At 34.0% G+C, this 14,199-nt stretch overlaps 1 protein-coding gene and 1 long non-coding RNA gene across 3 annotated transcripts in view; both read right to left on the reverse strand.

Annotated features, from left to right (window-relative positions):
- The window catches only part of LOC134259122 (uncharacterized), a 107,635-nt gene that overhangs the window by 30,702 nt on the left and 62,734 nt on the right, over positions 1-14,199 (reverse strand). The window lies entirely within an intron of this gene.
- Positions 1-14,199, reverse strand: part of LOC134259119 (uncharacterized) — a 36,096-nt gene that overhangs the window by 11,273 nt on the left and 10,624 nt on the right. For both annotated transcript variants that reach the window (XM_062741716.1, XM_062741718.1), the window contains exons 3-7: positions 10,843-10,923; positions 9,717-10,622; positions 7,455-7,694; positions 3,689-4,183; positions 460-557 (exon numbers count right to left, since the gene is read on the reverse strand). In XM_062741716.1, the coding sequence (XP_062597700.1) occupies positions 460-557; positions 3,689-4,183; positions 7,455-7,694; positions 9,717-10,539 (1,656 nt within the window). In that variant the 5' untranslated portion in view covers positions 10,540-10,622; positions 10,843-10,923. The remainder of the gene's footprint in view (positions 1-459; positions 558-3,688; positions 4,184-7,454; positions 7,695-9,716; positions 10,623-10,842; positions 10,924-14,199) is intronic.

The following is a 14,199-nucleotide window of genomic DNA, read 5'->3' on the forward strand; positions in this document are numbered from 1 at the left end:
GACGTCACCATTGCCGGTGAAGGGCTGCAAATTTGGGCCTATGCTCGGCACTCAGGGCCATTGAGCAGGGAGGGATCTTTATCGATCCGCACCTGCTGTGACACGGGGCCTCGGTTTATACAGTCTCATCCGAAGGACCGCCCCATTTAGTTGCCTTTTACGACAAGCAAGGGGATACTGAGGACCTATTCTAACCCGGATCACCACGGGACCATAAATAATGGAAAAGGCTGAAGTTGACAACAGTCAAAAACAGACATACAGGACAAAAATAATACGCGGCCCCAATCTATGGATGCGAATACATAAAAACTCTCTTTTAAAACATCCCTGCCTAGTCTTGAAATTTGCAACAACAAAAAAAATATGGAGATATAAAAATTGATAATGAAAATAAAAATGGTTTCACAAGTGCTTTCAGATCACATGAAATAAAATTTTGATAGCCTAAATACTTACATCTATAGATTTTCTTTCTGTATGTGTAACAACAAGAAGCAAAGGTGCCTTTTTGCCTCCAAATGTCTTGATTGAGGTTATCCAAAACTTCAGGTAATCTACAAGAAAACGACTTCATTATTATAGGAACTTGTGTTTTCTGATGAGACTGAAGCTCTACTGGTGTGTACTCAGTGTACCTGAGAAAAGTATACTTGTATACCAAGTCTTATTGAAACTGCAAAAAGGGGGAGGATTTTAAAGAGAATTCCAGAGATTTTTTCAAAGGAGAATGAACAATAAAATGATGTGACAAAATGGATAGCTTTTGTACACTTCAGATACTTTGAATTTATTCAACGCCTGTTTCACGAAAAGAGAGCATGTGTCAAGTTTTTTGTGATAAATATTTAAGCAGAACACATTTTTCTGTTGAGGTTTGAAGGAAAGAAAACCAGCAGTCTCTGATAAGTCTGGAGCTCTACTGTTGAGTACTTAAATGACAGGAGTTCAGACTTAATGCTTAGACTGTGTATTGAATGACAAAAGACAAAATACATTAGTACATTGTATATTGATATTTTACATTCTTTCTAGTTAATAAATTGTAGTTGTGTACTTGAATTACTTATCTTATAATGTGATAATAACTGTCAAAACAAAATAATTAATTTTTACCTATGCATAAAAAATGAATAAATTTTCAGTAAACTGTGTTCTGGTAGTAAGTATAATGTTTTTCTTTTAAAGAAGTGCAATGTTCTCATAGCTTATTTTAATACAACAGTAAAAAAATCAGATTTATTTAAAAAGAAGTTAAATTAGCCAGTTTAACCAACAAGAGGCCCATGGGCCTCATCGCGCACCTGAGTAGCTCTGACCATGGTGTTTGTTTTTTTTTTCCAGATATTTCCCTTGTAATGACTTATTATGATTCCGAATTAATATGGTCCCATCCTACCTCGGGGGTCATGAATTGAATAATTTAGAATCTACACTATCCTTGAATGCTTTCACATAAGATTTAGCATTGCTGGCCCAGTTGTTATTGACAAAAGGATTTTTAGAGAAATTTTGTATATATTTCAATGTAAACCTTTGATTCATTACTGTCGTCCCACCCAACCCTGGGGGTCAGAATTTGTACAATTTAGAATCTACACTAACCCTAGGATCCTTTCACATACGTTTTAGCTTTTCTGGCCCAGTGGTTCTTTAGAAGAATTTTTAAAAAATCTTATATATTTCTATGTAAAACTTTGATTCCCTATTGTGGTCCCGCCCTACTCCTGGGGGTCATGATTTTTACGATTTAGATCTACACTATCCCAGAATGTTTCCACATAAGTTTCTGCTTTTCTGCACAGTGGTTCTTGAGAAGAAGATTATTTTTCAAGAACCCACCTTAGTTTTGTTTTTTCTTAATAATATCCCATTGGAAGAGGACCCAGCCCTTCATTTTAATAATTTCAAATTTCCTTTACCCAAGGATGTTTTGTACCAAGTTTGGTTAAAATTGGCCCAGTGGTTCTTGAGAAGAAGTTGAAAATGTGAAAAGTTTACAGACGGACGGACAGACAGCGAGACAGTCAGACAGACGGACTACAGACAAAATGTGATCATAAAAAGCTCACTTGAGCCTTCTGTTCATGTGAACTAAAAATAGACAGACAGACATACAACAGACAAAAATTGATCAAAAAAGCTCACTGGAGCCTTCGGTTCAGGTGAGATTAAAAGTGTATATTTCAATAGAAAATTCATTATGCATAGCTAACCAATGTAGTTGAACCTTTGTTTAATGGATCACTAATTTCCAACTGCCTCAAGATACGAGGGGCATTTCAAAAGTCCTGAGAACTGTTTAATAAAAAATTAACCATTTCACGGAAATTATTGAGTTTGGTATCATTGGAAAGAGCAGCACATATTGTGACGTCACTTTATAATTTTTATGACGTAATATCTCCAAAAATGACGCCAGAATATAGATTGTTTAGCATACTGACAATAAAAATGACATAACAAAAGACGCATTTGATCAAATTAAAATTTTCACGACAACTTTTGCTCATTACTCGGACGCAAGTTAACTGACGCAAACGCCAGTTGGTGGAATGTTTACATATACTACAACTTATCGTATGGTATTTTATTGTGAAGATCTTCTTGTTCTGAAATGGTTTTAGCGAGTGTCAAAATTAGCATGGTTTTATCGAATCTAGCTCAAACTTTTGCGTAAAAGAGACCTAAATGTGAGAAGAAGACAAAGTTGACAATCAAAGAAAAATAGGCGATAGTGTTACAAATTAAGATGGTATAAATTCGTCAGGTTTTTTAACCAGATTTGTGAGATCGATGAAAGCTCAAGAGAAGTTAAGTTTAGTGTGCCCAATATATCTCGTAAAATCCAAAAAGGCGGCGGCGCAGTTGTAACCCCACGGCACAATACCTTCACATACTCGCAGATTAAAATAAATGAGACTTAACATGTCTGGGTAACTTATATTCATTTTTTGGATTCAAAAGTCAAAAGCAGTAGTGAGTTTTTAGGCGCCGAAGTTAAATTTATATGAAAAAATACCCACAGAATCCAGTCGGGGACATGATTTAGTACAGCTAGTTTATTCGTAAACTGCAAGAGTCCTGTTACTCTAACTATATTTGATGAAAACTACATTAATATACTTAAGTTAAATACAGAACATGTTTTATTTCAAACAATGGAGAGCTAAATAAAAGACCAAAAACTCAACCATCTCATATAAATAAAAATCTTAAATAAATGTCTAAGATAGCAAAACCGCACATAAACCGTGCTCGAAAACAAACCATACAATGAATACTGGAATTGCTGATATACAATATCATATAGTCCTACTCTACTTCTTTGAATTAAAATTTTCTTTGAAATATTTTTCAAATAAGCCTTTGACCGAACTTATACGATCGTCTCGTGTGGATAAAAACGCAACTTTTCAGTATGCTTAACATTCTCTATTGTGACGTCATTTTCGGAGTTATTACGTCATAAAAATCATAAAGTGATGTCACAATATGTGTATATTTTTCTGATCTTTTCAATGATATCAAACTCAATAATTTCCGTAAAACGGTTAATCTTTTATTAAACAGTTGCCAGAACTTTTGAAATGCCCCTCGTATGTACGAGAATTATTTTTTTTTTGTCTTGCAAAGAGTCTACCCGATAGAACTTTGTGAAGTCTATGATTGTTTAAACAACTTTTACCTTTGTAAGTCCACACTGAGAAGATTGATCCTTCTTGATTATCTTTCTCCCTATCAACAACATCCTCAAACTTCTTTGTCATGTCCAACACAAGGATAAAGAAGGCCTTTGGTGTTACATAAATTTGGTGACAGGCATAATAGGCTAACTGACCAGCAAAATCCAGCATGCTGACAGTTGGTAATTTTTCTTTTTCAGACAAAATATTTTGAAAAATTTCATCTTTTACCCTTGCTGAAGAGAGAACAGCCGCCGTTTTCTCTACTGTGCTTTCTTCTTCTGAGTCTTCATTTGGCACACTTTGTATTTCTACATTCTCTTCTTCCTTTTCTTCTCGGCTATAAATTACTTCCGTGCCTTTATCTATATTTTTCTGTTCCAAATTGTCTTTATTATCATTTGAATCAGAACTATCAACTGCACTGCTCGTGTCTGGTTTCAGATCTGCAGAGTGTATTCTTATGAATGTCCTTAATGTTGAGTCATCATCAGCAACTGTTAAATAAAAAAAATAATTTCCCGTTTGTAAACACATTTAATTTCAACATTTTTTTTAATTAGGAAAATATGAGCCCCATGGGGGCTGGGGTATGATTTAAGGTGGGTCGGTACTTTTAGAATTTTCTGTCAAACTGATAATTTTTTTTATTTAAATACCTTAAATAAGTCTTAAACTAAGTAAAACACCCATAAAAGACATATCTTTGCAGGTCAATTCTCTTACAACATGTCCCAGAGCACATGCCTCTAACAAGAGGCCCAGGGGTCACATTGCTCACCTGAGCAAATGGCTAGGAAAAAGCACTTATCAGATCAGAACTGAAAGTTTACTGGGGGTTGGGGGGGAAGGGTGCTTGAACTTCAACTCTCCAGGGTGTCTTGATTTGAAAAAACTTGAATCTACACTATCTAAGGATGATTCCACATGAGTTTCACCTTTCCAGGCCCAGTGGTTCTTGAGAAGATTTTTAAAGATTTTCCTATATATTCCTATGTAAAACTTTGATCGGCCATTTTGGCCCCACCCCGGGGGTCATGATTTGAACAAACTTGAATCTACACTATCTGAGGATGATTTCCTGGCCGAGTGATTCTTGAGAAGAAGATTTTTAAAGATTTTTCCTATATTTCCCATGTAAATTTTGATCGGCCATTTTGGCCCCACCCTACCCCTAGGGGTCATGGTTTGAAAAAACTTGAACCTACACTACCTGAAGATGATTCCACACGAGTTTCATCTTTCCTGGCCCAGTGGTTCTTGAGAAGAAGATTTTTTTAATAATGCCATTATTTTTCTCTAATTCATGATTATCTCCCATTGGAAAAGGGCGTGGCCCTTCATTTGAAAAAACTTGAATCCCCTTCACCCCAGGATACTTTGTAGCAAGTTTGGTTGAAATTGGCCCAGTGTTCTTAAGAAGATGAAAACGTGAAAAGTTTACATTGACAACGCCGACAACAACAACAACAACGACAAATTTTGATCAGAAAAGCTCACTTGCACCTTCTGCTCAGGTGAGCAAAAAAGCTTTAGGTCCATAAAAGCAAAAAAGAGTTTTGTGCCTGTGTACCAGATGACATATAGGTTCTATGGACATACATGTAGTGCAGTGTTAATTTCAATAAATAATGTATATTAATGCTTTGTATGTACAATAAGGCTATAATAAACAAATATATTCTTGCTTAATCATTTTGAATCAGCCAAAAAGATTTTATTTCAATGGACAAGTAAAAATAAGAATTTCATATTGGTGTGTTAAATTAAAACCAGGTCAATAAAAGTATGGCCCTTCCTTAATCAACCACTATCTAAGGACGATTCTAAAAAAGGACTGATTTTGTGTATTGTTTCTATTATTTGTTTTTAAGATTTCTAATAACCTGGCTAGATGTACAATGTATTTATACTCCTTTAAAATCATGTTTTTTTTTGTTTGTTTGTTTTTTTTTTTGTTCTTCCAATTTTTCTGCATGCATATGAATTCCTTTGTAAAAATCTTTGAATCCACTTGATACTATTTGTATAACATATTACTTGGTATATGGGCATTTGCAGATTTATTCTGATAATCATAAAAATAAACAACAAGAGGCCCATGGGCCACATCGCTCACATGAGCACTAAGTGTGGGAAAAAGTAGAAAATGGCTTTTTATTGTAAAGTTTAAATCCAAAAGTAGTCCCATGACCAGTCATGGATTTGCTATTTTTTACAAAATAATTTTTAAACAAAAAATTTTCCTATATATATCCTTAAAAACTTTGGTCTGCCATTTTGACCCCGCCCTACCCCTAGTGGTCATGATTTGAACAAATTTGAATCTACACTACTTGAGCATGCTTCCATATAAATATGGTAAATTATGGCTTTGTCATTCTTGAGAAGAAAATGTTTAAAGAATTCTCTTATATATTTCTAAGTAAAACTTTGGTCGGCCATTTTGGCCCACCCTATCCCGAGGGGGGCATGATTTGAACAAACTTGAATCTACACTACCTGAGCATGCTTCCATATTTGTATATGATGAATTATGGCTTTGACATTCTTGAGAAGAATATTTTTAAAGAACTTTCCTATACATTTCTATACAAAACTTAAGTCGGCCATTTTGGCCCCGCCCTACCCCTAGGGGTCATGATTTGAACAAACTTGAATGTACACTACCTGAACATGCTTCCATATAAATATGATGAATTATAGCTTTGTCATTCTTGAGAAAAAGATTTTTAAAGAAATTTCCTATATATTTCTATGTAAAACTATGATCGGCCATTTTGGCCCCGCCCGCATACCTGAGCATGCTTCCATATAAATATGATGAATTCATTATTTCCCAATTATCTCCCCTTGAATGAGGGTGTGGCCCTTCATTTGAACAAACTTGGATCCCCTTTCCCCAAGGATACTTTGTGCCAAGTTTGGTTGAATTGGTCCAATTGAATTACAGTCTGATATACAGAGTTCAATCAGCATGCAGTACGTAGTACATCAAAACTTTTTCAGGAAAAAAAAATTAAGATTGAAAACAAATTATGAAGAGATAATAACAAAATTATGCTATGCAATGAAGCTTCAAATTTAAAATAAAAAGATAGAATTTAAAAGTTAAGTGTGCATATTAATTATTATGCAAGAAATTAAAAAAAACTTGTACATTGTAAGTATTTATTATTTTTTTTATTTGTTTTGTTTGTTGTTGTTTTTTTTTTTGTTTTTTGCTAGATATACCTTGTAATTGGAAAAAAATCAGATTCTTTTTCTCCTTCTTAAATAATCTTTACTAGAATTTTAATATATACAGAAAAAAATATTGAAAAGTATTTTTAAGTTATACACTGCAAACAATGAAATAGTTTCATTTTTATAAAGTTTTATAATGATCAGTGGGCGTCAGGCGCGCCAAGAAGTCTCCCTAAATTTCAAAACTTCTCCCTAAATTTCTCTGAGGGAGAAGTGAATTCTCCCTACATTTTGGGTCTAGGTTGGTCCCTGATAAGATGAATATTATTGATTTATAGGAGATTTTTTGCCATTGATTGGTTTTATTCATTGTATAAAAGGAAAAAGGAAAGATAACTCTTCAACTGAATTTAAAGAGTAATAATGTTTTTAGAGGAATCTCCCTTTTTATAAGTATTTTCCATTTTTCATATTTTATACATAATCATATTTTTAAAAATCATAAGCTGGATAGGATGTTGCACAACAAAATTTGAAATTCTGTCTGTCTACCCTATGTATTCATTAGAATTACATTCTAACCTTCCAGAATTCTGTCTCTAACAATGAAGAGATGTTGATGGACTTCCAGTCCCCTGGTGGACTCTGTAACTTCACCAACATTCTGACTTTGCCCTCTTAACCTCTTCAGTAGCGTTGTTTTTCCAGCCTCAGCACATCCAACAAGTATTCCTCTGGCATGGGTGACAGTTGTCTTCTCCTTCCTCAGAAACTTCTTCAACTCATCCATATTAACCTCATTTAAATCATCATTGCTTGCACCTGAAAACAATAATATACAATTATAGCTGGTTTTTGAGGTCAATACAATGATTTAGCCACCTGAGGAGTACAATATTCACCGAGCCCGAAGGGCGAGGTGAATATTGTACTTCGAAGATGGCTAAATCATTGTATTGACCGAAAAAAACAGCAATAATTGTTTTATTATATGATTCACTGATAATTGATAAAATGATACAGCTCATTACTTGTTTGCATTTTATTAAGTCCTAGCCAAATACAAGAAAGTAGCAGAATTAAAACGTTAATAAACTCTTACCAGGCGTATCAATTTGAATTTTTTTTTTAAATCAATTTTAGAAGACATAAAAGAAATATATCAATTTGGAATTCCCCTATCTATTTTTAGATCAATATAGAGGAAATAAATCCTTGTATTGACCTGGAACGTCACGTGCAGGTCAATACAACGTAATATTTTTCTAACATAGTTGGATCTCAGCCAATCAGAGAGATGGAAATTATTCAATCATATAATAATATACAATTATTGCTGCTTTTTGAGGTCAATACAATGATTTAGCCATCTGAGGAGTACAATATTCACCAAGCCCGTATTGACCTCAAAAAGCAGCAATAACTGTTTTATTATATGATCCACTGATAAAATGATGCAGCTCATTACTTGTTAACTTGCATTTAATAAAGTCCTAGCCAAGTAAAAGACAGAAACAGACTAAAAATGTGAAATAACCTTACCAGTCGTATCAATTTGAAATATTTTTTTATAAATTAATTTTAGTTTCCATTAAAAAAAATACAATGTCAGTGTATTTATAGGATAGATTTTGAAAGGAAGGAGTATTTATTATCGGGGAAAACTGACTGCCAAAAAGTTTTTTAAAAAAAACATGTTCAGTAAAAGTGTTGGATGGGCGTCCCTGCATCCCCTCTCACCAGTTTTACCCTAAAATATATATTCGCTTTTGTTTTTGTTTTTTTTTTCATTAAATAAAACAATCAGAGTCGTTTAAAAAGCTTTCCAAAACAATTTGTATCAATTTGGAATTTCCCAATCTATTTTTAGATCAATGTAGAAGAAATAAATCCTTGTGTTCCCGTTGAACTGGAACGTCACGTGCAAGTCAATACAACGTAGTATTTCTCTAACATAGTTCGATATCAACCAATCAGAGAGATGGAAATTATTCAATCATATAATAAAGTCATATATACTTATCATAATTAGAATACCCCTACCCCCTTTTTTTAAAAAAACAACCAGACTAAATAATCAAAAATAACTAAATCATGTTTTAAATATTAAGGTTATTTAATAGAAGATCATCCTTTTCCTTAACTTTTATGTAGATAAAAGTATAAGATAATCATTTGTGTTCTAAGAAAAGGTTTTGAATATGAAATCTTTACCATCTGTTATACTGGGAACTTACTGGAATCAACAAGTGTACTACCCCCCCCCCCCCTCCTTTTTTCATTTCCACATTTCAATTAACAGTATACTGGTACATTTATATAATCATTGCGGATTTTATGAAGCATTCACTCACTGATTCTTTCACCTCACTCAACTCACTAAAACATTCTCTGAATAAACAAAAAACTTTTTTAAATCACATTGGGAGGATTTTTATACGTTACTTCAGAGCTAACAGAAACAGCATTATTACATCTCAAGTAATTTCTATTGGTATTCCTATTGTTACACTTGATCAAGTTAAGCTCTCTTTTTATGTAATTCCTGACTCAATCTGATATTGGCAAATTTTATTGCAGTTGGTTAATTATTCATAAAATAAATACTTCTACATCAACATAATCAGGATAATGTACCTGATAATCTGTTTATTTATTATTTTTTATACAATCAACATTTTGTTTGAAATATCTCAATCAAAAGTAAACATGGTAAAAAAATACAAACAACAAAGACTTAATTGATCATGTTGATGTCCAGACCTTCACTAATATTCAGTATTCACCTTGTTTTATTTATTACTTTGTTTAAACAATTAATTAATATACAGTAAATTAACTTACTAGTCTGATCATCCCCTTCATTGATAAGTCTGTAAATGTTTACTGTGTTGTTGTATGATCCAACCCACAGAAGCTGTGTATCACAATCATAACTCAGGCCGTATGGTTTGTATATCCCGTGTTGTTCTCTCTCTATCTGTGTCAAATAGAGACCGTCCTGGTCAATGATATGTATTGTGTGGGTGTAAGCTTCACACAGCAGGATGTGTGACAGCGCGTCAGTACAGATTCCACGTGGTCGTAGTCCTGATCCTGATGTAGTACCTCTGTAGAAGAAGCGATGTCTCCCTCTACTGTCTGTCACCACTACACCACGGACAAAGTCAGACACAATAACATCTCCATTGCGGTTCTCCGTGATGTAGTCAGGATCACTATACAGTCCCTGACCTGTGTTGTCGTGCTGTATGGTCTGTATGTGTTCTCCTGTGTTGGTGTAACGGTTTACCTGGCCTGTATCTGTATCATTATTACGTATCCCGACCAGCAGGTGTCCAGTGGAGGGAGAGCTGTAGACAGACCTTGGTAACCATGGTGATGTGTATGGTATCAGTGTAATCTTGACTTTATCTTTAGACAGTTTAATGATGTTACGGTCACTGTCTATATAAATCACAGCACTATTACTAGACACAGTATGTACTCCACCGCCAAATTGATCTAAATCTGTCACTTTATCTAGAATGTCACCTCTCGTGTTAGTTAAGATAAGATTGCCTTCATTATCACTGATCCAGACCCGGTCTGTAGACACGTGGGTAATGTGTTTACACCCACTAACTCCAGACACAGTGACAGATTTCTGTAACACGTATTTATACATCGCTGACAGTGTATATTTCCTACTCGTCTTTTCCTGTGGTTTCAGAATCCTGTGTTGATTTCTTTCAGTCCGGGAGATTTCTTCTGTAAATTACAACATGCAATCTTAATAATAGGCCCATCTTCATGTTCTGTGTAATGAATCTCTCTAATTCATGAAACTAACTGTTTAGTTCTGTTACAGATTCCTTTAAAATATTTTGTAAACAATCCTTTATATCATATTTTGTTTCCTTTTAAATTATTTAGGTCATTACAATTATGTCATTTTAAATCATAGATAAGCATCATGTAATACATTTACCTGTACACACATGTAGAATCCTTAGGTTCTACCGACTGTAGGCAAGGTGATGAGGAGGCCTCTATATTAATGGACAGAAATCTGCTGAAAACAATATTTTACATTGTATCATCACGCATATGTATCAGAATTAACATTTTAATACTGTCATATTATTAAAATGAATTACAAATCTCACAACTGTTTAAACACATTCAATAAACCAAAATTTCACTGTGTGTAATTTTCTATTATTTCTGTCAAATAATAAAAGATTATACTGTATTAACATTATAACACATTCTACCACGATTATTGAAAACATGAAAGGAAGCCGCCAGACATTATTCTCCAATAGATCAAAAACGTCATCAAAAAATTATCAGATCAGAAACATGTATCAAATTAAAAAAATTCAAATGCATGTTTGGCTGTAGAATGAAATACTTGTTTAGACCGCATCGATGTGTTCACTTTATAAGAAATAAACATTGTAAATTGCATCAAGTTGCTGATGAATGTCGGTTTTTATAGCTAAGCAGGGCTATTCCACAGACCTCCCTACACATTAAACAACGTGATTTTAGCAGTAAAACAGGAACATGATTTTGTTATTGTATATTCGTTTTAACTGATCAATACATACGAGGGGTATTTGAAAAGTAATGAATATTTATTCGCTGTATTTTATTCAACAAAAATATCACAGATACAGCTTATCACAGTCCTTCAAAATATTCTCCTTTAACTTCTACACATTTTTTCAGTCTTTGAATCCATTTCTGAAAAGCCGATTTATAGGCCGATTTAGGGATACCCTTCAGACACTGGTATAGCGCACTGCCTACAGCCTGGCGGCTTTCAAATCGTCGTCCTCTAAAGGCATCCTTGATGAGTGGATTCAGCCAAAAGTCACATGGGGATAGATCAGGGCTGTATGGAGGATGTGGTAAAGTTTTAATGTTCATCTCTGTCAAATATTCGGTAACAATCGAGGCTTTATGGGCTGGTGCGTTGTCATGGAGTAAATGTATACCACGGGTTCCAGTGCGAGGGCGGGTCTCTTTATAATGTGAAACAACTTTGGTTAACACCTTTTCTTTGTAGAATTTAGCAGTGACACTGGTAGACTCTGGGACAGGAATCTGTACGACGGGTCCCTTCGAATCAAAGAAAATAGCGTACATAACCTTCCGCACTGTGCGGCTACGACGTGCAATTTGTGGCCTGTCCTTGACGTCAGTCACCCAAACTTTATTATTTCGCTTTATTTCTGGTTCGAAAAAGAAAATCCACGTTTCGTCACCAGTTACAATTTCATTTAAACGCCTGAAATCGCAATGTTCATATTTTTCTAATAACTTTCGACAAATTTCTACCCGTACCCTCTTCTGTTCATTTGTCAAAATATGGGGGACCCATCGAGCACACACTTTTTTCAACATTAATCTGTGTTTTAATATTTCAAACACTGCTGACGAATTGATCCCAGTGAAAGATGAAATGTCATTAACGGTGTATCTTGCATCAGTTTCAATGATCTGTTTCACAGTGTCAATTTCATTTTTGGTGATGGCAGTTGCAGGTCTTCCACTACGAGGGTCATCTGCAAGCGTCTGCCGACCGTCTTGAAATCGACGTACCCATCTCAGAACAGTTGGATAGGATAGAGCAGAAGGTCCATAAACTTTGTTCAAATCGGCTTTAATTTCTGTTGGGTTATAACCGAGAAGCGCCCTTGCTTTACAGTATGCCCTTTGCTCTAAATGATCAGGAACTTTACTTGCCATTATGTCGTGCTATAGTGTCGCAGACGTCGTTTACGTCACATGTCAAGATCTCGCGTTCGCGTTATCAAAAAAAATTAAAGTATTCATATTTTGTAGAAAATTGATTAAATTGTTATTTTTTTCAATCAATTTTCCTGAAAAACGATGTTAAATAGTTTTAATTATTTAATGTTCATTAATTTTCAAATGCCCCTCGTATAACGAACAAATTTGTAATTCAAAAAAAGGCTATTTTCAATGTAACGAAAGTTCAGATTGTCTGCATTCCTAACATAGGTAAGCAAACAAATTGTACCTCTGGTGTTAAATAAAACAGCGTAATCGAGACATGGTGACCTAATTTGTTTTTCTATAGAGGAAACAATCAGCCGTATTTTTTGTTTTTGTTAGAATAGAAATAATGTCCTTGTTGTCGTGAATGATGCAGAATAACCTCCTCGGTCTCGAAATGTTGTTTGAAATATAAAAGCCTCGGCTTTTATCTTTCAAACAACATTTCTCGACCTCGGAGGTTATTCTGCAACATTCACGAAAACGCGGACTTTATTTCTTAATTATACAGTACAGTGGTTGGAACGTTATTGTTGACAACTTACACGAACGATCACGTTACAGGAACGATTCCGCACGATTAACGCACGATTAAACCTGTTACACGAACAATCTTACACGTTCACGATTCTACACATTACACGATCTTACACGATTGTTAATGCCAACGCACGATTTTTCACTCAAAATAGTACAAATTATTTAGGAATCAATATTTCAAAACGAAATACGGCTTATTACTTATTTAAGATTTCAAAGAATTATCAATATTATTTCATAGACGTTGAAGAAAAAAGGGAAAATGATAATTCTTTAACTAACATGACTAAATATATGCAAAACTTAATGTTTCAGATTAAAAATAATTATTTCTTTGTTAATTCTCCGATCAAAGAAAACAGATTTTGTTAGATGTTCTATTAGACGATGTACATGTATGTGGGTCATATAATGTGATTGAATTGGATATCATGATATGCAAAAAGAGGGATACGATTCAACAAAAATGGCAGCATTGCATGACTTAAATTATAATTAAAAATTTTATCCTTATGTTTCCATTCATTCAATGTCTGATAAAGTTGCTAATTATTCAACTTTTTATTTGCAGAAATTTAAAATTAATTATTTACAAATAAGCTCAAGAGATAAACACAGATAATCAAAACTCCCAAAAATCATGCCATGTGCATGTATATTTGTCGACTAACTACATGTAGCTATGTAAGCATTGAGAAATGTTTATTATTTTCTTTGTAAAAAAAAATATTTATTTTCAATGAATTGATTACAAGACTATCTTGACAACAAAAAGAAGTAAACAAGAGATGTTTGTAAAACAAGGTTGCCCCCCTCCCCCCCCAAATTGGATTTTTCCTAAGTCCAAAAGTGCATTACTCTGTCTAAAATGGTTCAATCGTACCCAAAACAAAACTTGACTTAGATATTCAGCTGAAAAATCTGTATACTAAATTTTATTTCATTATGTGCAACCTCTGCAAAGAAAATGAACGGAAACTGCAAATAATTGGAATTT

The sequence above is a fragment of the Saccostrea cucullata genome, unplaced genomic scaffold (assembly GCF_032062105.1).
Source record: "Saccostrea cucullata isolate Sc308-1 unplaced genomic scaffold, CSIRO_AGI_Scuc_v1 ctg467, whole genome shotgun sequence".
NCBI lineage: Eukaryota > Metazoa > Mollusca > Bivalvia > Ostreida > Ostreidae > Saccostrea > Saccostrea cuccullata.